The sequence below is a fragment of the Halichoerus grypus genome, chromosome 9, assembly GCF_964656455.1.
Source record: "Halichoerus grypus chromosome 9, mHalGry1.hap1.1, whole genome shotgun sequence".
Classification (NCBI taxonomy): domain Eukaryota; kingdom Metazoa; phylum Chordata; class Mammalia; order Carnivora; family Phocidae; genus Halichoerus; species Halichoerus grypus.
The window spans coordinates 84,887,967-84,912,525 of NC_135720.1; the positions used below are offsets into that span (position 1 = coordinate 84,887,967).

A 24,559-nucleotide genomic window follows, 5' to 3' on the forward strand; every position below is an offset into this window, starting at 1 on the left:
GAATGGTGTTCCATAAGAAATGGAATGAAAAATCAACAGCATAGACTTAAGGTAAGTAAGAATAGCAACGCCCCAGAAGGTGTCTGAGGATTAGAATTGGTCAGAGGCTGAATGAGGCAGCAGTACTGTTAGCAAATGGTGTGGTAAATAAAAGAGCAACCATTTGTTAAGATTTGTTTAAAAAGGGGTGCAAAGCACATTGTTGGAGATAATTCTCCATGAATCTTTGGCATTTCTGCTTGTCTTATGAGTAAGGCACTAACTGCTCTGTGTTCTAAACCATCTTTTCCCCACCAGCCTAGCCAAAAAAGAATATAGAGAATTCAAACTTAATTCTGGCTCAGCTGCCTAGATGTTCTTGTTGGCTTGATGTGGTCCTAGATCAAAAAGATAATGGCTACTTGACTGAATACTGCTCACCTGGTACCCTTTTGGTTGCACACTAGGCTAAAGTAGGGCACAGAATGGGTTTCTATAAGTTTTATTAAAAATGTGTCTGTTCATGTTGATATACTGGATTAATGCTTCACAACAAGAGGAAAGAGCAGTTCAGAAACTTAAGGAGCAAATCATCTGGTTTTCTAAGGTAGACCTGGATAATTTATGGGATTTGTTCAGCTGCTTGGGTCTGGGATCCAGGGGAACATGGTTGAAATTAATACTCTAGGTTGGCTTCATCTACCTGCTTGGAATCCTTTTAATAGTAGGCCTCATTAAACGCTAGATGGGGCAAATTGAACAGTTTTGTTCTCAGCCTGTTTTGGTAAGGTTAATAAGAGTGGTTGATGCAGTGGCATACTCATAGGAAAATGCCAGGAGCCAAGTATAGAAAAGAGGGGTGGATATCGTTGGGAAACAATGGGTCTTTCCATGGCTCTTTCATGCATGTCTTGTGAGGGAGGTACTCTTTGTTCTTTTCTACTTCTGTATTATCTTTTTAAGAATGCTTATATAGGAAAGCAAAGGGAAGATTTGCTTACTGTTCAGAATTTTAAAGATAACGTCTCCCTCTTTAAAGATAATGTTCAGAATTTTAAAGATAACATCTTTAGGAAGGGCTGTTAAAAAAATTCATTAAAAAAGATTTTGGCCCTCTAAACTTGGAGTTTCTCAGTTGTGACACCAATCCATTGCATGTGTAGTACCTACCTGGGTTACTCCTGAGGCTTGGTGGCCAGGGCAACCTATGTAAACATGAAGCTCATGCTGCCTGCTGCCATGAGTGATAATATCTTTGCCTCTGACTCAGGATCTCGTGTCTTCTGCTAGGATCCACTAAATTGTGGTAGGCTAAATTGTTTCCTTGCAAGTAGGGTAAAATTTCATACCTTTCACAGTTCTTGACACTGGTTAAGTCCAACCCTTTCTCTATATTGTGGATACATCTAACTTAACTATTTTTTACATTTAATCTCTATCTTTCCAAAAATAATGTGACAAAAGAGAAGATTTATTAAAATGTTCTTAGAGGGATAGATATTACATCATATGTAGCTAAATGAATTAGAATTCCTTAGGAAATTTAAAGGTGAAATAATAGAATTTCACAATTTGAATGACCTTTAAAACCCTCTGCTTTGACCACTAAATATTAGTCAGTGACATGCCCAAAATAAAATAAATAAATAAAAATAGTTGCACATTTCAGGATAGACTTGAGTTTCTTGGCCTTATGTCTAGTGTTTCTTTGTCAAAAGAAACTTTAAGGATGAATTAAAACATATATAGCTTCTATTCATGTCTGCAGTATATTAAACAGAAGGTAGGATTCTTCAAGAAAGGAGATAATTCCAGTTGCCCACAAACGACATGTCTCTCAAACTGACAAAAAAGAAATGAGGGACAGTAAGTGACATCAGGATTGCCATTGTTGAAAATAATCAATATAGGATAAGGTGACCTGCCCTAAATTAATTACTTTTAGTTGGAAGGAGGACATCTGCCCTTCTTTATAATGTTCAAGTCAGTGATTTAATATTTTCCTATAGATATTCTAACTGTAGGATTTGGTGATATTTTATTTTGATAATATGTTTGTCAGTGAAAAATATCTATCTTCTGCCTGTGAAGAAGAAATTTGTATTGAGTACCTACACTGCACCAAGTACTTTTAGTCTCTGGGAATGCATATGATAGAAAAGGTTGCTATCCTCATAGAGATTACACTAGAGGTAAAAAAGAAAATACTACAATTCAGTTTATAGTTAATTATTTTCTTAAGATGAAAAAATTCTACCCATAAAGACACTGAGATTATACAAAAGTTGTCTTTGAACATTTCTCAGCAATTATTTCATAAAGGCCTCATTCCTATTGATATTCATTCCTATTGATATTTTGCCATTGAAGATTAGCATAATAACAATGAGAACACTAGCTAAATGTAAAATAGTACTTACTAGGACCCAGTCAACAGTCAAAAAATTTTACAAATACTAATTCATTTAATCATCACTTCAACACTATGTAGTAGGAAATATTATTATTCCATTTTATAGATGCTGAGAGCAGGGCACAGAGAAGTCAAGTAACATGCTCAGGTTCGAACCTTGGATGAAGGGACTCGATAACTACTAAGCTATAATGCATGAATTTTTGGTTTGTTAAAACAGTGAAATAGTTAAGTGGAATAAATATAATTCTAATTCTAGAATTCCATTTTATAGATCAATATAAGGTTCTTACCAAAAAAATTTTTTATATGCTTAAAGTGAAATGGATTTAACTAATTTTTTGAACTAATTGAATTAACTAATTTCTGTATATATCTGACTTAAATACACATTTGTTTCCATATAATTTTTCAAAAGGCTTATCCATTTTATAATTTTCTAATGCCATTTAAGATACATTTTAATGTATTTTTCTAGATCACTGAATATCTCATCATGAAAAAACAGCTCCTTCATAAAATTCCCTAACTGCTAGTGTATAGCACTTTTAGGAAAGTAAGTTTTATTGTTGAGCTTTAAAATACATACTTAAAATTGTGATGAAAACAATTTGAAATGTCTTTTGTAACAGAAGCAAACTATAAACAGAAGGGCAGAAGGAGCTATTCTCAAATCCTTTATCTAATGAAAGATATATAAATCACCTCTTGTCAAATGAGCTGATGGGAAGTTTTTCCAAAACATAAATCTTCTCTGAGGCAGATCATAAATCTTTCTAGGGCCTTAAGCATCCACTCCCCTATATTTCTGCACAGAGTCAATAAAAATATTTTTGTAGTATAGAAACACCTTCTATTTTAATCAACGAAATCATTTAAATCAGTCTTTTGCCCATAAATTTAAAAAAAGATTGATTTTTAAGAATATTTGAAATCCCTTCTTTCTTTTGGCCCACTAGTACCCTAAAAATCCCAATATTGAGCTGGATCATCAGTTTAAGAAAGTTAACAGTGAATTAAATATGAATTATGCAACTTTTTAAGACAAACTTAATTCAAATTCAGGCAATTCATAGAAAGACCATATAAATAATTCAGATTTTGATATGTAAGGAATTTTAAACAATCTTAATTGAATTGCCTATTAATTACTATGCTACAACACATATATTTACGTGTACATATCAATATGTATAGTACATATATGCTGTAGACCATATATTTATTCAAGTCAGAACTTAAAGAAATTATTTTCTATGGGTATTTAACAAGAACTTTTCTATTTCATTCACCTAACAGGAGATGGTTATAGTTCCTTAGGAATTTTAGTAAGAAAACATTACTTAGTAGTTGAACCTATGATTTAAATGTATTTAAACTAAACAACTGTTTAAATTATAGCATAAGATTTCTAGTAAAAAATGATTTTCTCTTAAATAACTAAAAGTTTTTGTGTAATACCAACATAACTACAGTTGTATGAATACTTGTAGACTCTTTATATGCTAACTGCAAATGACCAGTTTAAAAATGATCAATTTTAAACAGCTGTTTGCTTTTTCATAAACCAAATAGGTTCTGGGAAGGCAACAATACAAGGGTTGTTTCTGTGTTCCCAGCACCTAGTATCGGACACATGATTATCAGTCAGGTAAGTAGGTAGGTCAAAGGAGAGAGAAACGGAGGGAATAGGCCATCTCATCTACTGAACTGATCATTTTTGTATTTTTAACACATTAATTTTGAAAAAACAACAACAACAAAAAAACCTTATCTCAAGGCTTCCCTTATGTGAATACTATATGATCTCTTGTTCATGGAGGCCATCTGTTAATTTGTGTGTCATTTGATTTATAAATGACCAGCTGAGACTTTCTCTCAGTTGCTTATGGTATTTAAGGTAGTTTTCATAGGGTGAAATCTGTGTTCCTTCTCTGTGCCTAATTTTCACTTATGCTAGATTTATCCAGGTCCCAAGCGACTGGCATTTAAAGTATCATTTAGTAAGCATGTCTAAGACACTTTTGCTGTTGACTGACTTAACCTTTGACTTCTATGTAAACATTTGGTGCCATCTGGATGAGTATTTAATAACTCCCCAAAGGGACAGGACCAGAGTAATATAGTCATTTTCCTGGGAACTAAAATTAGTGGATATATTCCATGAAGTAACCCTGTTCTACCTTCCTTTACCTGTCTCTTCTAACATGACATGCAAAGGCCAAAAGAGAAAAGAGGGAAGGAGGCAGAGGTGTTAGCCAACTGCCTTATTTCAATCATAGTCCCTGCCTCGCTTCTGAAGCTTTAGTTAGGGATTTTGGCAAAACTTTACTGTAAAAACAGCAGTATATTTTTAATATGAGGATTATCTGTTAATAGTGTGTAATAGTAAGAACACAGAACATATACAATTTTAAGAAGTTATATATAAAGACACAAAGTTATATATAAAGAAGTTATATTTAAAGTTATTGACAACAAATGACAAAGAACCAAGTAATTTGCATTTTTTTCTTGCACATTAAATGTAAAGATTTATATCTAATATTTAAATGTAAAGTACTGCTGGAGAGGATGAGGAGAAAGGGGCACCCTCTTGCACTGTTGGTGGGAATGCAAACTGATGCAGCCACTCCGGAAAACAGTATGGAGGTTCCTCAAAAAGTTAAAAATAGAGCTACGATCCAGCACTTGCACTACTAGGCATTTACCCAAAGGAAACAAAAATACTTATTCGAAGGGTTACATGCACCCTGATGTTTATGGCAGCATTGTCAACAATAGCCAAATTATGAAAAAAGCCCAAATGTCCATCAACTGATGAATGGATAAAGATGTGGTGTGTGTATATATATATATATATATATATTCATACATACACAACGGGATATTACTCAGCCATCAGAAAGAATGAAATCTTGCCATTTGCAACGACATGGATGGAGCTAAAGAGAATTACGCTAAGTGAAATAAGTCAGTCCGAGAAAGATAAATACCAAATGATTTCACTCATATGTGGAATTTAAGAAATGAACGGGGGGGGGGGGGAGAGAGAGGCAAGCCAGAAAACAGACTCTTAACTGTAGAGAACAAATTGATAGTTACTGGAGGGGAAGTGGTTGGGGGATGGGTTAAACAGGTGATGGGAACTAAGGAGGGCACTTGTGATGAGCACTGGGTATTGTATGTAAGTGATGAATCACTGAATTCTACTCCAGAAACTAATATTACGCTGTATGTTTTTAACTAACTGGAATTTAAATAAAAACTTGAAAAAAAATGTAAAGTAAAAACTTGTGTAAAATGTCACAATTAAAATAACATAAATAAACCATAAAATATTTACCTGTACTAGGGGATTTTTTATATCAAAGTCTTATGATTTCAGAATAATTTATCAGAAGCTACTTTTACATAAATTTGTATTATGATATTAGATAAATTGTATTTTGATCAAAGAAATTTGAATGTTATTATGATGTTTTCTTTATTCAGTGTTGGTTTTAGCTCATGCAAATAAACATCTGCTTTGTAAATTATAAATATCAAACAGAAGAGATGTGTTAAATTTATCAGTAACTCACTTTTTCTCCCCAGTTTTATTGGAGTATAATTGACATATAACCTTGTGTAAATTTAAGGTATAGAACCTTATAATTTGATACATGTATATATAATGAAACAATTACCACAATAAGATTAGTTAACCTCCATTAACTCAAATAAATACCTTTTGTGTGTGTGTGCTGATAACATTTAAGATCTAATTTCTTAGCAACTTTCAAGTATATCACACAGTATTGTTAACTATTGTCATCATGCTGTGCATTAGATCCCCAGAACTTACCCATTTTATAATTGGAAGTTTCTAATCTTTGACCAACATCTCTCCATTTCCCCCTTCTCCCACCCCTGGCAACCACCAGTCTACTCTCTGTTTCTATGAATTCTGTTTCGTTAGATTCTACATATAAGTGAGAACATGACTATTTGTCTTTCTCTGTCTGACTTATTTCACTTTGTATAATGCCTTCAAGGTCCATCCATGCTGTTGCTAATGGCAGGATTTCCTTCTTTTTATGGCTGAATAATTATACACACACTGCACACACTACATGTTCTTTATCCATTCATCTGTTGAAGAACACTTAGGTTGCTTCCATGTCCTGGCTATTGTGAACCTATGAGCTTCATGAATTCAAGTCTCCAACTTTCTCTCTCCAGCTTTGGGAATTTCTCAGCCATTATTTCTTTAAATAAGCTTTCTACACATTTCTCCTCTCTTCTCTTTTTGGTACTCCAATAATCATTTCTATTAATGATATTCCATACTTCATGTAGGCTTTCTTTTCTCTTTTTCATTCTCTTTTCTGTTCTGCCTTCTACTTGACAGATTCTTTCTTCTGCTTGTCTGTTATATGCTCTCAAACTGCATTTTCTTTTCATTTCACTTACTGTAGTCTTCAGCTCCAGAATTTATCTGGCTCTTTTTTAGGATTTCTCTCTGTAAAACTTCTCATTTTGTTCATGATTATTTTCCTGATTTCATTGAACTGTCTTTCTTGTAGTTCACTGAGCTTTCTTAAAACTATTTTGAATTCTTAATCAGGCAAATTGCATGTCTCCATTTCTTTGGGTCTGTTATTGCAAAATTATTGTGTTCTTTGGTGATGTCATATTTCCTTGATTTTTAGTGTTCCTTGAAGTCTTGTGTTGCTGTCTTCATATTTGATGTTTTTTTTATTTTAAGATTCTATTTATTTATTTGTCAGAGAGACAGAGAACAAGAAAGAGAGCACAAGCACAGGGGAGAGGGAAAAGCCCGATGTGGGGCTCAATCCCAGGACCCTGGGATCATGACCTGAGCCAAAGGCAGACAGACGCTTAACCTCCTAAGTCACCCAAGTGCCCAGCTGTCTTCATATTTGAAAAAGTAGTTACCTTTTCAGTCTTTACTGACTGGCTTTGGGGGAGAAATGCCTTCCATCAATCCTGTTAGGGACTCTAAGGCTTTCTCAGACCTTTTCTCAGATACACCTACTCCACACTTCTTGTTTCTTCTTGTGGGGGAATTCTTAAAGTTTTATGCCTTCTCTCAATATTGCATAGTCAGGATGTATGCTGACAGCTTCCCTTTCGTTTTTCTTAGGGCAGTGATGAATGCTCAATTTTGTATTGTTTCTCCAAATCCCACAGAGTGGAGCCAGCTTCTGCAGGCGCTCACTGGTCCTCTGCAAAGGCTCATTCTTGCTGCCATCGGGAGCATGCACATGGAGCCGGCCATGAGGTAGGTGTGTGTGGAGGTGAGCATGGAGCCTTGGCAGTGCCTGTGGGCCATTAGAGGGAGAAGCAAAGGTGATGAATGCCCAGAGGCTTGTGGGTGAGTTTACTAATGGAGTCTAGGGTACATGCACTCAGTAGGATTCACATCCCTTTGGTGCCCTCTGAGAGCCCTACCTGCTGTTCTCCCAATATTAGCCACCCTATCACACAGCACACCTTAGTACTCTGGATGAGGTAAGAAGGAAGTGGGTTTCTTTGGCAGCATCCTGCATAGCTGGGACAGGTGAGTTCTCATTCACAAGCTCTCACTTTCCCCAGCAGGAGAAATCATGGGCTGAAAAGTTGTCTCTTGGTACTGAGCTGTGTAGCCTTTGGGGGAGGGGTGATGCATGTAAATTGAAACTGTTCCTCTTACCCTTTTTGGATTTCTTTGCTTCAGTGGTATGCTGGAACTTCTCCACTAGACTCCACTAGACTTCTTCCTGGACTTCCACAAAGCTATCTTATCCATGAGTGATTGTCTAAATTGATGTTCTTTAGGAGGTATATGGTAGAAAACTCTTGTTCCACTATGATGATGACTTCCAGTAATTCACTTGTTAAGTGTCATTGTGACATTCATTCCAGGTATGGTGGCAACCAAATAAGTATCAGAAAAATGTGATTTGATGACATTTTTTAAAACTAGAATTTTAAAAAGTACATGTACATGCAAAATGTATTTATAAGGGAATTATTCTTTTGTTGTTAATAAGCAGTTGCTTAGAGAATTTCAGCTGGAATCATGGCACAATTTGATTTTATTTGGCTTCTATTTGTGCTATTGAAAGCAAAAGTCCCAAATTATAGCAATTGATTTAATATTTTTATGGATTAGATGCCAAATTTGACCTTCTAGGAGTTAAAGTGCTGAGATATGAGTAATAAGATAAGGTAAAACCTAAAACTGTAGATCAAAGACTTTTATTTCAATTTATACTTTTGTGTCAGAATCAAGTCATAGGAACCACAGATTTATTCTATTTGGCTAGCACTCTGCTTTTTTTTTTTTTAATGAATATTAAACAATTTTATAGAAAATTGACTTAAGAAAACTTCAAAACAAGTGACCTTAAAACAATAAAAATGGAATAAGCAGCACAAAAATTTTGTGACAAAGAAAACACCAGTCCAAATTATTTCACCAAAATCATTATATTAGAGCTGATTCTTATTTTATACAAACTAAGAGAAAGAAAGTTAATAAATGGAATTAATGAGGATAAAAAGCAAAGATTAAAATACTTACAAAGATAATGTTCATTAAACATCATTTTTTATTTTTCTTCAGGGCATACTATGTGCTAAACTTTGTTCTGTATGCTTGGAATTCAACAATGAACAAAACTCACAAAGAACCCCTTCATGGGATTAATAGTCAAATGTAGAGGAATATTGACAACAAACAATAAATATAATAGGCATTTAAAATATGTTAGAAAGTGATAAGTGCTATGGAGAAAATGAAAAAAATGGGAGCACTAATGGGGATTAGAAATTCCATGTGTGTGTGTGTGTGTGTATGTAATTTAAAATAGGGTAATTCAATGTGGTCATTATTAAAACTTAAAGGAAGTAGCTATGCTACCTGCTAGAGCAGGCAGAAGAAACAGCAAATGCAAACCTTCTCAGGTGGGGGTGTGCCAGGAATGCTTGAAGAATTGCAAGAAGGCCATTGTTGTGGAATAAAGTTAGCAAGAAGAGAAGAATAAGAGATGATGTCAAAAATGCAGCAAGAATTGAATCCTGTAAGACCTTGTAGGCTAGGCCATTGGATAGAATTTGGCTTTTATTATGAATCAAATGGAAAAACACTGAAGATTTTGAACAGAAGACTGACAAGGAAACTTCTTGGCTTCTGTGTTTTTGTAAAACTCAAGGAGATCAAGGGAAGAAGTGGGGAGACCATTAATTGGGTACTGAAATAATCCAGGGATGTATAATGGTGTCTAGAACCAGAAAGTAATAGAAATGTGAGAACCAGTCAGATTCAGATATATATTGAAGGTGAGGCAAATAGAATATATAATTTATAAGGCTAATTCACATATGTTTACAGTTGTAAAATTTCTAAGTAAATTAGAAGTAATCCAACATTGTATAAAAAATATCAGGGACAAAAATTTCCCAAGTTAGGTGAAATACGTAAATTTACAGATCAAAGAAGCTCAGGAAAAGCAGGAAAAATTTAAAGATAAGCGCACTTACATCAGGTGATCTGTGTACATCTAATGTACAGTATGGGTAAGGAACAACTAATCTATGGAATGAGGCAGCAAGTCTGCAGTGCAGCTGGGGGTTAAGTGCTAAGCCCTGTGACTCAAAGTGTGGTCTGAGGACCAGCAGCACCTGCATCCTCCAGTTAGAAATGTAGAATCTCACACCCTACCTCAGATTTATGAAATAAAATATGTATTTGAATAAGACCCCCAAATGTTCTTGGGCACATTAAATTCTGAGAAGCATTAAGACACCTGAGCTCACTGCAGTCTTTGAATGGCTGGGTTAAGGCTATAATTAAAGGTATCTTCCTAGCCCTAATCTCCTCCACTTAACCAAGCAGCCTTCAATCTTAATTTAATTTTACTAGTGTGCCTCCCTAATGGAAAGAGACATTGCTTTATTACGATGCATTAAGTTGGATTTCAGATGAAAGCCAGACTTCTTCAAAAGTCTAAAAGAATTTTTTGAATAGGAAGAAAGCTTGTTCCATTACAGTGCCCATATACAATGGCTTTCAATTCCAGCTACATATTTAGAACTGCCCCAGGAGCTTTAAAATACACTGGTCCACACCAGATCTACTGAATTATAATTTCTGGGGGTGGAGCCACAGATTGGTATATTTTAAAGCTCTCTAGTGAATTCAGTGTGCAATTAGCTTTGAGAACCACTATGAATGAACTCTCAGTTTATTGACTTATATAACAATGCCTCCTTTAATCTGAATATAGTGGAGTCAGTATAGCTTTCAAGTTTATCTTCCTTGAAAACTGTTATCAATCGCTTCATTAAAATTTATTAATCTGTATTATAAAATCAATTAAATATTTAGTACATGGTGAGGTGGTATGCATTTCATTCATCCTTATTTCATAGTTAACAGTTGATTGTCTTTTTTAAAATTTAAAGAGTATTTATTTATTTTCTTTCCAAGTTTTTATTCATTTATTCATTCATTCATTTTTTGGGAGAGAGTGTGAGCATGAGCAGGGGGGCAGGAGGAGGGGCCGGGATGAGCAGAGAGAGAGAGAAACTCAAGCAGGCTCCACACCCAGAGTGGAGCTTGATGCAGGGCTTTATCTCATGACCCTGAGATCATAACCTGAGCCGAAATCAAGAGTCAGATACTTAACTGACTAAACCACCCTGGTGCCCCCCGATTTTTTATTTAAATTCCAGTTAGTTAACATTCAGTGTAATATTACTTTCAGGTGTAGAATTTAGTGATTCATCACTTACATACAACACCCAGTGCTCATCACAAGTGCCCTCCTTAATACCCATCACCTATTTAACTCATCTCCCCCATCCACCTTCCCTCCAGTAATACTACGTTTGCTCTCTATAGTTAAGAGTCTGTTTCTTGGTTTGCCTCTCTTTTTTACTCCTATGTTCATTTATTTTGTTTCTTAAATTCCACATATGAGTGAAATCATATGGTATTTGTCTTTCTTGGACTAATTTATTTCACTTAGTATAATACTCTTTAGCTCCATTCACGTCATTGCAAATGGCAAGATTCCATTCTTTTTTATGGAGTAATATTTCATTATATATATATACATAGCACATCTTCTTTGTTCATTCATCAGTTGATGGACATTTGGGCTCTTTCCATAATTTGGTTATTGTTGATAATGCTGCTATAAACATCAGGGTGCATGTATCCTTTTGAATTAGTATTTTTGTATCCTATCCTTTGGGTAAATACCTAGTACTACAATTGCTGGATCATAGGGTAGTTATATTTTTAACTTCTTGAGGAAGCTCCATACTATTCTCCAGAGTGGCTGCATGAGTTTGCATTCCCACCAACAGTGTAAAAGGGTTCCCCTTTCTCTACATCTTCACCAACAATTGTTGTTTCCTGTGTTGTTAAATTTAGCCATTCTGACTGGTGTGTGGTGCTATCTTATGGTTTTGATTTGTATTTCCCTGATGATAAGTGATGTTGAGCTTCTTTTCATGTGTCTGTTGCCCATCTGTATGTTTTCTTTGGAAAAATGTCTACTCATGTCTCTGCCCATTTTTTAACAGTTGATTATATTAATAAAGTAATGACAAGCATATAACTAGTAATATCCAAATAATATTAATATTTAACTTTATGAAATAAAACATTTCATTTCACAGTGGTTTGCCTTGTTATATTTTTATGTAAAAATTCACTGTACCCCCTCAGTGCCTGCCAGCTAAATAGTACAGGGACATCTATAGGGTGCTATTTGACTGGAAGACAATAGCTGTCATTAAAAATCCATAAAATAGGGGCACCTGGGTGGCTCAGTTGGTTAAGTGTCTGACTCTTGATTTTGGCTCAGGTCATGATCTTAAAGTCATGAGATCAAGCCTACTGTCGGGCTCCACTCTGGACATGGAGTCTGCTTAAGATTCTCTCTCTACCTCTTCCACTACCCCTCATACTCCACGCCCCACTCATGCACACACACTCTCTCCCCCCTCTAAAAAAAAAAAAAAAATCCATGAAATAGATATATCCCAATACAGTTTTCTGGGTAAGGGGCCAAAATTGCATTATCAGATGAAATGATAAACATAGACTACATTTTGTTCTTCAAACACAAGTTAGAAATGACTAGGAAATCAGATAACTAAGTGGAGTGGGTGAACATGTAACTTAGTTGAACAAAAGAAAGCATGTGACTTATATAAAGCAAGCAGGCTTAAGTCTAAATCACTGCCAAATACTTTTAAAAATAAACTCCACAAAGTATAAAAAAGCTGAATAATAAGCAGTTAAAACCACCGCTCAAATAGTTTTTATTTCCATCTTGAAAATGAAAGCTTCAAGCACAGAATTCCATTGTAAATTGAATTTGGTTAATCCTAAGTCATCTGTTTGATCCCTTAGATTTTTCATTTCTGAAGAAGTATTTGTCCTTTAAGAAAGCATTGCAAAAATTATTTATATAAGACCTTATTAACATATTGTTCAGAATGACATTTCCAAGTGCAAAGATAGATACAAATGCTATCAAAGACACACAGTCTTTGAGTTTACTGTGCTGACTTGTTGGGAAGAGCTCAACACAGATGCTAGAAGATTTCTTTTTAAACCTGACCTTCTCCAATCAGAACAGGTCTGACAACTGATGATTTAAAGTCTTAATTTATGTCATTAGGTAATATCAACATAAAATTCAAGAGACCTCAGGCTACAAATGATCTTATTTAAGAAAGTTTCCTCTTTTCTATTAGGCTTAGAGTCATTGTTATACCAAATCTTTAAGTTAAATGAGAGTCCTTAATGGCCTATGAAGAAAATCTATAACAGTAAATTATATCCAAATATAAAGTCATTATATATTTATGATTAAATGCTTAATAAATGATGAACCATTTAATTGAGAACAATCCCATTATGTGCACCTTAGAAACTTTTCTCATAAATCTGCTACGGAAATATCACCATTTTGCCATTTGTAAATCTTAGAAGCGAATCACATAGGAAAAAACAATGGTTTTGGACAGGTTTTGGGGAATGTAACAATCAGTTTAAATAGGTAGCTGTTTTTTACCCATTGGGCAATTATAGTTTATTTTGTTCTTTTACAGTTTTTAGAATAAGTAGAGCAGGCTCTGCTTCCATTAACTTTAAATGTCATGTTAAGAATGTATAATCAGATATTCAAAGGGCACAATTATGAACCATATGGAGGGTAGAGAAAATTGTTCAGGATTGGTACTGCCTCCAGACTTTTCGAGTAACCACTGGTATGACCTCAGGTTAAGTACTTCACTGATGTGGGCAGATGCCCCATCTTTAAAATCTGGAGGTTTGACTAGATCTACTCTAAGGTCACTTTCAGCTCTCAAAATAGCCTATGGCTTAAATTTTGGTTTAGTCATGATGTAGTGTGAAAAACTAACAAGATAATGTATTTTAATTTTGAATTCTGATTTCAAGAATACTTACAGTTAAGGCTGGTGGTCCTGGAGGTCCGGTATCTCCCTAAAATAGATTAAATAAAAGTTGCAGTTACTAATAATCTTTTCTTGCACATTTTATTTATAAGTTTTCTGAATGGATAGAAGCAATATGTAGATAAATTTTGAAGGAAAAAAATAGAATTTCATCTTGATAGGAGTCTCTGCACAAGTAAAAATATATCATGGGGTTTTAGCTCTCATCATATAAACATCACCTAGTGCACCCCCATGCTTTCTGCAGAATTTGTTTTGAAAAGCTAAAATAATCTAATTTTCTATTCTTTTGTCTACTAATCCAAAATTAGAAAGAATATCTCTTCAAATATGGTTACTTGCCAGTGGAGCAGCTGGGAAGTGTCACAACGACAGATAATTTTTCTGACAAAGTTAGTATGAGGATCAGCAGAAATAATAAGTGGATCTCCCCACTTCATGCCTCCCAGCTGCAAGAAGCAGTCCCATTGCCTCTTATAAAGCTCTGCTAAATTGATATTGTACTTGCCATCAATTTTAAGAGGTTTTGCCTATATTTACATATTTTTAAATACCAAAATTGCTTTGCTGACCTACGTGAATACAAATTACCAGGTGTATATGTTGAGAAACTTTTCAAAATTGTTACAAAATGGCTCATCTGAAGTTTACTATTTTCTGATTTATATGTCACCTATATGCTTTATTGTATCAGGACCTCTATTTATTCAATAAGAACTCTTAATCATTAAGATCAAGCATCATTGCTGTAATGCTTTTTAGGTAGACATTATGGAGACCTTATACTTTGTGGCATGAAGCTCTGAGATGTGTTCTCATGTTGAGAGTATCTCTGTGACTTTTTCTTTTCTCATCTAACATAGTCACCTCAAAAGTTAAGACTTAGTATGGGGTAATCATTACTTTTTGGAACAATTGAATAAAAATAGCCAATACTCGTTAAGGAACATCGACATAGCTTAACTTGGTCACTGAGGACCAATTTGTAAGATCAATTTTAACATTGAGGTAAATATTGAAGCCAGACAAGGATTCCCAAATGTGTTGAGAATAGAGAACAAAACACAGTGTCAAACACCCACACATACAATTCTCAACAAACTGGGATCATCCTATGACCTTATTCTGAATGACTCTTGCTTTTAGTATTTCTAAATCTCTTTTCAAGGTCACTGCCAATATATCATTATAAAATGGCATGTGAGAAAAAGTGGCAGGAAATGAAGCATTCAGACTAAGACTGAGTTAGAAAGTTAACCTCCATCCCCCCCCCCCCCGAAAGGCCACCTGCTTCACCATTATGGTAGCAGTTCAGTGCTATTGGCAAAGTTTCCTGATACAAGGCACAGTTGCTAATTTGGCAATGGAATAGCTAATACTGTTAAGTGAGAGAGAGAAAGCGAAATCTTATAAACACAAATTAATGTCAACTAGCAGTTGTGCATTTAGTCTCTTCAAACTAATTAAATGAACCAAAAGGCTTTTCTTCAGATGCTTTTAACATAACAGCCTTTGGTTAATTTTAACAAAAATTAATTTTTGGCAGTTTAATAGTATCACTGAAAAGTCCCTGCATACATTCTTAGGGTTTTCTTAAGAAAAACTGGCACTTCTCTGGGTGAATACGATACCTTTTCTCCTTTTGGGCCAGGTGGACCATGAGGACCCAAGTCACCTTTCAAACCCTGTACGAAGAATACAACCAATGTGATTTCTATACACAATTCACAGAAATGCTTGAATTTCTAACAAGTCATTAGTCACAAAATAAATCATAATTTACTGAACTCCCAAATCCCATTCTTCAGTTTGTAGTATAGAGAGAAAGAGAGACAACTGGCACTAAAATGATAAGCAACATCTGCGTTGTAGTGAGTACAGATACATTAAATCAGCGTGAGTCCTGAATACTGCATATTTGTGCAACTTCGCTTCCTGCTAAAATTACATTAATTCACCATCTGGGAGAACATCATTTAGATCTATATGAGCTTTTAAGTATCCACTTTGGATTAAATTTGTGGATGTTGTAAATACCTTTGATTTAGCATTGATTTGGCCTTTATAAAGCTTGCCAAAAAAATTCAAGAATTAAATAAAAAACATTTTTATGTTTCTATCAAGTAATCTAATTGTGGGGGAAAAATAAATGAAGGACATATTCTTTCCCTATCACTCACAGCCTGAAGCTACAATGTTGTCTCTTTCCGGTTTTAAAGTATGTTTTAGTTCTCTAATTCCTACTTTTTTTAAACCTGAATTTATAAAGATATTAAATGAAACCATATAAGACATAGACAAAGTATCAGATAAATATGTTCATGAGTTTTCTGGACTCTTGGGTGTTTCAGTGGGTATTTGGTTGATCAGACTCAGAAATGACAGCTCTCAGGAAGACCACGATAGATTTCACTGGAGTTCTACAGTTGAAGGTTTTCACAGTGTAAACAGAAAGAAAGTTAGATAGACACATCCTGACTGTGTGGTGAATAGAAAAAAAAATATCTTCCTTCATCCTTGATTTAACACATTGGATGAGGGAAGAACAATAATGGAAAAAAGAAATATTCTGAAGCCATACAATGCATAGTATATCTAGACGTCTTACTTCTCTTGGCTGAGGGATCCATCTCTCGCTGCACTGACATTTTGTAGTCAATAAATAAGGTCAAATGCCATCAGCTTTAACTACTTAATATAGAAGCCCATGAAGAATTTCAAGAAATGAAGGAAAACTGGATACTTAAAATAATCTTGTTGCAGAGGTTATGTGAAAACTGTAGTCTTACATCTTAAGAAAAAAAGACTTAACAGATGAAAACAGCACCTGATTGGCAAAAAACACTTCACAATTGTAGAAATACCTTTCAGGATAAAACTCATAGCTATGGGTCTTCCACTGTTACCTTGGAGTATTTATAGAAAAAGGATGAGTGAAAAAGTAAATTATATTTGAGATGTGATATTCTCTTTTTATTTGAAATATCCTTTCCTTCCTGAATAAGCAAAATGAGACTAGTCTGAATTGAGATGTGCTGTGAGTGTGAAACATGGATTTTTCAATGTTTAGTACAAAAAATGTAAAATAGCTCATTAATAATTTTTATAGTGATTATATATTCAAATGATAATATGTTGGATATATTTAATATATTAAAATTAGTTTCACCTGTTTTTACTTTTTTAATATGGCTACTGGAAAATATATTTATATTTGTCTTGAAATTATATCATATTTAGAAATATACTGTATAAGTATTATATTAAATAGATTCTATTTCTATTGGATAGTGCGACTTAGAAGGACAAAAACAAGAAGTTGACAAAGACTCTCCTTGATCAAACTTTAGTCAGACTCTTCTGAGTCCTCTTTTCGACTAAGCCTCAACCTTGTCCTCTGTCCTGTTCTGTCTTTGGCCTGCTTAGCCCAGTTTTAGCCAGAATCTTGCTCAGTCAGTTTAGAAAGAATCCCCCACTCTTGATATCAGATCAAGTTCCTCATCCCCCACCTCTGATGTGTAAGTGTTTGGCCTGCCTTTAGCAAGAATCCTATTAAGTCAGTTTTTCAAGAATCCTCCTACCCTTGAGGTCTGCTCTTAGTAATTTTTCATTCACTGAGCCCATCACTCTGTTGGGTATAAATCTCCCACCTGTCTTTGTTGTATTTGGAGTTGAGCTCAATTTCTCACCTCTACTGCAATACCCCTATTCCAACAGGTGTGAACAAAAAGTCCTCCTTACCATTTTAATAAGTGTGAGAATAGTTTTTCCCTAACAGGGTCAAGATTCCTGCCCTCAGGGAACTCATGCTATGAGAGGAGGGTGACTGCTGATAAACAGGACAACAGGCTGAATGTGATGAGTGAGAGGGAGAGAGCTACTATTTCAGTTGGGGTGATCAGAAAAGGCTTCTGTGTGGAGGGGACATTTGTTGTTTTAAAGGATCCAGCCATGCGATGATCCAGGGGGACGTATTGAGGTTAAAAGGCCCAGCAAGCACCAAAGCCTCCAGGGTGAACAGAACGTCGTGAGCGTGCAGACAAGGAACAGGAGATCCAGTCAAGTTTAGACAGAGGTCAATGCACAGAGAGAATTGCAGGCCATAGCAAGGAGGATGGGTTTTGTTCTAAGTGGGATGGGGAAACTACTTAAATGTTTCAAGCAGAGAAATGACATGATGTGGCTTGTTTCAAAAGATACCACTTTGGCCACAATGTGAAAATAGATTGTAGGCAATAGATTGTGGAAGCAGTGTTCCAGGCAAGAGCGCAGGGTGGCTGAGGTAGGGGGGTGACCCTGGAGATGGAGAGCAGTGATCAGAGGCTGCACATACTGGGAAGAAGGACATGCAGATATGTTGGAAGAGGGGGCAAAGCAAAGGAGGTGCCAAGGCTTAAGTAAGTGATAGGACGTTGTACCATTTACTGTAGTTAATTAAAAAAGAGGTTTTCTTTCTGCTTCCTGGTATAACACTATCCAGAGAAAGACACATGAAGAAGAAATGGCTGAGAAAGACACCAAGTACCCATTTATTCAACAAATATTATTGAATATCTACAAATATATAAGACTAAACTCTGTATTCTATGAACATATGGATATGCAAATGTTATTTTTTTAAAAGGCAACATTAAACACAACATTCAGGAAAATGGTTAACTCTGGGGTGGGGCATGGAGTTACACTGAGTTCTAGGTACACTGGTGTTCCAGTTATTACTATGATTCATAATCATCACACATTATATGTTATACAAATATTATTTCTAGGTATAAAATAATACATTAAAATTTTTCCCAATATTCTTGCCTGATGAACTAACCCTAACTGCAACTTCTGGGAAGGAGTTATTGGCAAATGAATCAGCTAACCATCCTTGGTTCAATCAACCATGCTCAGGAAGCAGTGGGGGAATAACGCAACCAAATATAAGCTGATGTGAATATTGAGTGCTATTATGGAAGTATATAGCAAGTGTGAAGGGAACAGTTCCCAGGGAGGCCTAAATCTATTGGAGGTACTCAATATTCAGGAATGTGGAGTTCAGGAGAGTCAGGAAAAGAGTGGCATTTTATCCAAAATCCTAAGATGTTCAAGCTTCCCTATAAAATAGGTATAAATAATAGTTATCTTGAAGGGTTGTTCTGAGAATCATAGGTTATAAAAACACTTAGTACATGGTAGGTACTTAATAAATGTTGCCTTTACTTTTCAAGTCCAAGTTTAAGGGATAATTAATAGTTCATTCTGTTCAGGTTTGTACTCAGTTTGATGGATATGGAACCACTGTGCTTTTAACTCACATACGATAAAATGCAATTGAGAAGTACTGCATTCATCAAGCTTCTACTTTTATGGTCATTGAAGTGGGCCCATGTAACTCATGTCCTCTTGTGACAAAGTACAATGTTTTTAAGGCCATGGCATAAGGCCATAGGCTCTGAGAAACAGATCAGTAATGCTTTTCTCAAGTGCAATTTTTCTCCTCATGTCACACTGGTGCTGCCATCAATGGTTATTGAGTACTGGGGAGAAAAAGATGCTGCATTCACCATAAAGCATAAAGAATCAAATGGAACAGACTATGAATTCAATATTGAATAAGATGGGAATCCATTATCAAGGTTCTCAATAAAATTCATGTATATAAAGATTCTCAAAAGCACAGTAGTTGACTCTGTATGTTATGTGGAGACAGGAACTCTTATCTAAAGGCAAGATGAAAGCTGAAGAACAGTATTATATCTAGAACTATAAAAGCAGGCGGACTATGAAATTAATTTTATTGGAAGATCTACTCCTCATGGTATGTAGCATCTTTAAAAATCAGAAGATACAAAATATTTGTTCAAAAAATTTAACCCATCAATTAATTCTTCACCTCCTCTTCCCATTGACTGTATCTTGTTCCCTAGCGATGGCATAAGCTGTTGCCAGCTGATAGCTCAGCTTTGTGATTTCAATATATTTGTATTTAATAATAAAGATTACATTGGTATAAGGAGATTAACATGATTATTTTAGAAACATCAGATGCTGTAATTCTGATAAGGGATGTTTGATAGACAATAATAAAGATGCAGAGGAAGAGTCTAAACTCAGTGATTGAAATCAACTTTTCTAAGATTATACAACCCCATTAAAAAAACAAACAAATGAAATGTTATTTTTATTAGAGATAAATGTGTTCTATTTAACCCAGTTTCAAATAATAGTAAATGTTTATATAGTTCTTACTGTATGCGAGACACTGCTCTAAATGCTTTATGCATGATAACCCTGTTCACCCTCAAACACAGACAGACAAAAAAGCCCTGAAGTGTTATTATCTTCCCATTGTGCAAATGAAAAAAAAAAAAAGAAAGTGAGGCACAGAGGGAGTAAGTCATGTTCCAAGTAGTATGCAAAGTAGGGAGTGGCAGAGCTGGGATCTGAGCCCAGAAAGTCTGGCTTTAAAGGGTACATTAACAACTTTATAAGACACCCTCTCAAGTCTGTTCTAAGATGCATTTGTTGAATATATCTCACAGTAGGTCACAACCAAAATCATTTAATTATAGACTCAAAAGTGTATAAAATTGAGGTCTTGTATTTTGAAAGCTAAATTTTAGCAATTCAAATTTTTGACAATTTTAATATGTTTGGTATGCATTATTTAAACTATAAGGGAAATAGGAGCATGTATTTAGTCTAATAACTTTAGTCCAATACTCTAATACCTTGAAGATCAATCCAAAGTTTACACACACATATACACTACCAAGGATGCATTTAGAAAGATATCAGACCAATATATTTTTTTTTTTTTTTTGTCCTAATGATTAAGAGCTGCTACATTAGTTGGTGAGCCTTTGGGATGCTAACCATTCTGCTCTTGCAAGACAGTCCCACATAACAAAGAACTGTCTTACCCAAAATGACAATAGTGTCCCACTGAGAAAGACTGAACTGCTGAATATTTCCCTGTAAATCAGGTTTACATTTTCCAAAGTGAGCTTGCCCATTTTTTGAAAAAGCTGGCACAGAAGAAATTATCAAAGGATACATTCACATCAAGATATTTGTAATATGCAAGAATAAAGACCATTAAAAAGGGCTTTTGAATTCATTTCATAGGAATATTAAATTCTTACAATTTTCATTGACTTGGAAAGTAGCTGGAATGAGCTGGCCCATTAAGTTTATTCACTTTGCGTTCTAACAGAATGTTTCTGAAGCTAGACTCTCCATCATGGCTTGACTTTAATTCAAATTGAAATCGCTATTATAATGCCCTTCATTCCCTAAGAATGTGTACCTGTGCTTACTGAAAGTCAGAGTGAACTGTCATAAATGCTGAATGATTTTAATTTGCACATTCAGTTTATTTTAGCACTGAAAAATAAGGAATGACAAGTGGGCATGATTTAATGGGGAAATAAGAGACTTTTCAGCCAAACATGTAGGGTTAAAAGCTGATTTTACCATTTTCTAAAAAAAAAAAAAGTCGCTTAATTTCCCAACCCTTTATTTCTTGCCTCTGAAAATGGAGATGTTATAACCCCCTGCCCTAGCTAGCCCATAAAGCTAGAGTAGGGATCAAATTTCAAATTCCTTGTGAAAACAGTTTATGAATGATAACACATTATTAATAACACCAACACTAATGATGTAATAGCAGAGCATTTGATTCTTTATTCTTAGTGATAGAGGGAGGAAAAGGAGAATTTTCATTACTTTTTCTTATTTCTCCTTAGTCATGACCCCTGAATATATTTGGCAAAACTGAGGAAAGGAAAATAATATCATCTACATATTAATTAAGTAACCAAGTGAGAAAAGTTAATGTGCTTTGTCCTGCTTTATGATGTACCTAATGAGCTACATTAAACAATGATGGTGCGAAAGAAATGACAGCCCTGTGATTGGGGGGCATGCAAAGAACTCTTCCAAGATCCTCTCCAAGAGGAAAGGTCACACTGCCCACTACACTATGTGCTCTCCTAACAGGTTGGTCTTATTCGGATTTGGAACTCCTATAATGGCTGTGGAACATCTGGGCATGTAGTAGGCACTCACATATATCTGTTTATCAACTGATTACTTCTAAAAAGCCAAACCACCTTACTTGAAGACGCCATAAGAAAAATTTCCAAATCTCTAAGTTAATGTAAGTAGATTTCAGAGTCCAACCCCTCAAATCTCCAGTTTTATTCAGGTGTTTGGATAAATCCCTCTCTATTTCAGTTACAAAGTTATCTTTTTTTAAGATTATTTATTTATTTGAGAGAGAGAGAGAGAGAGAGAGAGAGAGAGAGAAAGTGAGAGAGAGCATAAGCAGGGGAGAGGAGCAGACAGAGAGGAAAAGCAGATTCCCCTGCTGAGCAGGTAGCTGACAATGAAGCAGGGCTCCATCCCAGGACACAGGGTTCATGACCTGAGCCGAAGGCAGACACTTAACCCACTGAGCCAGCCGAGTGCCCCTCCATTGTTATCTTAATGAACTTCTAAAAATCTTCGTTTTGTTCCTCTATCTCAGGGAGCCCACATACATGCAGTTTGGTTATCTTTTGTAACACTATCGTTAATTTCCTTCAACACTCCTCTGTTTTTCACAAGTTAACATCCTTCCCATAATGAATGGTCAAATTCTTGAGCTATTTTTGAGTTTTCAATGCTATCTAGTACCAAACTGTATATATTTTACCACTATAATATCACTATCTATGTACTCCCTTCCATCTCTGTTATCCTACTTTAGGCTCTAATTCTATTTTTAAACTATTATAATACTTTCTCAGTTTTTAAAATTAAAACTTGGCAAATAATTATTGGGAACTTACTCTGAAAATATTCACTAAGTACTAAGGATTCCAAGAAATGGTCTTTGCTCTTGTGAAGAGTATGATGGAAAAAACAAACCATAGGCAGAGGCCTAAATTTTATTGATTTTATAGAACACACAGTCAAACTAATCTTCATTTAAACACAGCTTGGATGTCAGAGGAAGGAGGGCAAACATCCTTGTATACAGCGCCTTCCATACTCTGGCTCCAGCTGTAATCTGCTTTGTTATTTCTATATCTCCTTACCTGTAGCAGGAATTCCAAAAACCTGAATGGATGCTTTTCAAGTTTGTAATCTTAATAATCTCTTTGTATAAAATTATAGGACACCATAGTGATGGGGACCTTAGACTAGACTCTAAGCCCATCCTTTACAGACACAGAAGTGATTTTCTCAGCTAGCGACAGAACTGGGACACAGTGGGCTCCGGCTTTCCATTCCAGAACTCTTGCTATGATACCAGGTGCCTCCCCTGGTGGGGATGGGAAATGAATCAGATGCTCTGTTTAACTGTAGGCACCAACAATTGTGACAGCCAATGTCTTGATGCATTGTAAAGAGCTAGAGAAGATGCAGAGATTCCTAGGTACCAGTTCCCGTCCTCTTTAGAGAAAAATCACTTCAAAGGGGAAAGGAATAAGAATGAGGGTCATATTAAATATATAAATGGGGCTTCTCCGGAAGTAACAAGAGAGTAAATCTGTGGGGGGTCAGGACCTCAATCCAGTGTTGACTACAGGGTTAATTACTGGGGTATTTCTCTTTTGGAGAAACCCCCTCCCCACACTCAGGTGTCCCTCTTTGTCCACAAGCCCCAGGGACTGCAATGATCAGCTTTCCTCCTCACTGTAGTGATCTGCTGCATACAAGATGGGTTTCATAATGCCTCTAAGGCATTAGGGGACCAAATCTAGTTTCCTTTTTTCTTTCATTCATAAAGCAAGTAGTGTAGTGTAGCACTTCAGAACTTTTCTGAAACATTTTTATGCAAGTTAAAAAGAAAACTATGGGAAAGAGTAATTCTCATGGTGGTCACTTTCCCCAGTAAAGTTAGTCTATCTATAGTAAATGGTGATTTTGATGACCAGAAAATTAGTCTATATTTCAGAGAACAACCCAGATTTGGGATAATTTTCAAGTTTCATCCTAAGAATCAAAGTGAAGCTCAGGGGATAGTGGTGGGGGATGGGGACGGTCATCCTAAGATAAAAAGAGGAGATGCTAGGACATCAGGATGTTACAGGTAATAGTAGCCCTGACGCTGATGACCTGGTGCAGTGGAAGGGCAGAAACACAGAAATTTAAGTCTCCCCTCCTCTTCTCCCCTTCTTTTCATCACTGCAATCCCACCCATGCAGATCCTTCAGTAGATGGAACTTTGGTATAAGATGAAGAGCGACCCTGGATAAGAACACAGACCACATGAGAATGTATGTAAGAAGAAAAAAGAGGAAGACCAGAAAAAAATTCTATCCAGAAAGAACAAAAAAGAAAGCGCTGTTAAGGATGACACAATATGAAATATGTAAACCCAAGGAACGACCCATAATGACAATAAAAACACCGAGCCATTTAAAAAACTGCCTTGAGGGGTGCCTGGGTGGCTCAGTCAGTTAAGCGGCTGCCTTCAGCTCAGATCATGATCCTGGGGTCTTGGGATCAAGCCCCAAATCAGGTTTCCTGCTCAGTGGGGAGTCTGCTTCTCCCTCTGCCTCTGACCCTCCTCCCTGCTTGTGCTCTTTCTCTGTTTCAAATAAATAAATAAATAATTTAAAAATTTTTAAAAATGCCTTGATTCTTGATTTTGCCTTGATTGTGGTTAGTTCTTCCATGGATAGTAAAGTCTTAATA

The 24,559-nt window shown here is 35.5% G+C and overlaps 1 protein-coding gene and 1 long non-coding RNA gene across 3 annotated transcripts in view; one reads left to right on the forward strand and one right to left on the reverse strand.

Annotated features, from left to right (window-relative positions):
• COL19A1 (collagen type XIX alpha 1 chain) overlaps positions 1-24,559 on the reverse strand; it is a 327,156-nt gene that overhangs the window by 161,306 nt on the left and 141,291 nt on the right. For both annotated transcript variants that reach the window (XM_078055163.1, XM_078055162.1), the window contains exons 13-14: positions 15,514-15,567; positions 13,875-13,910 (exon numbers count right to left, since the gene is read on the reverse strand). In XM_078055163.1, coding sequence (XP_077911289.1) covers positions 13,875-13,910; positions 15,514-15,567 — 90 coding nt within the window. The remainder of the gene's footprint in view (positions 1-13,874; positions 13,911-15,513; positions 15,568-24,559) is intronic.
• On the forward strand, positions 7,592-24,495 carry LOC144379070 (uncharacterized). Its single transcript, XR_013441221.1, has 2 exons — positions 7,592-7,679; positions 24,067-24,495. It is a non-coding gene; the product is annotated as an uncharacterized LOC144379070 (long non-coding RNA).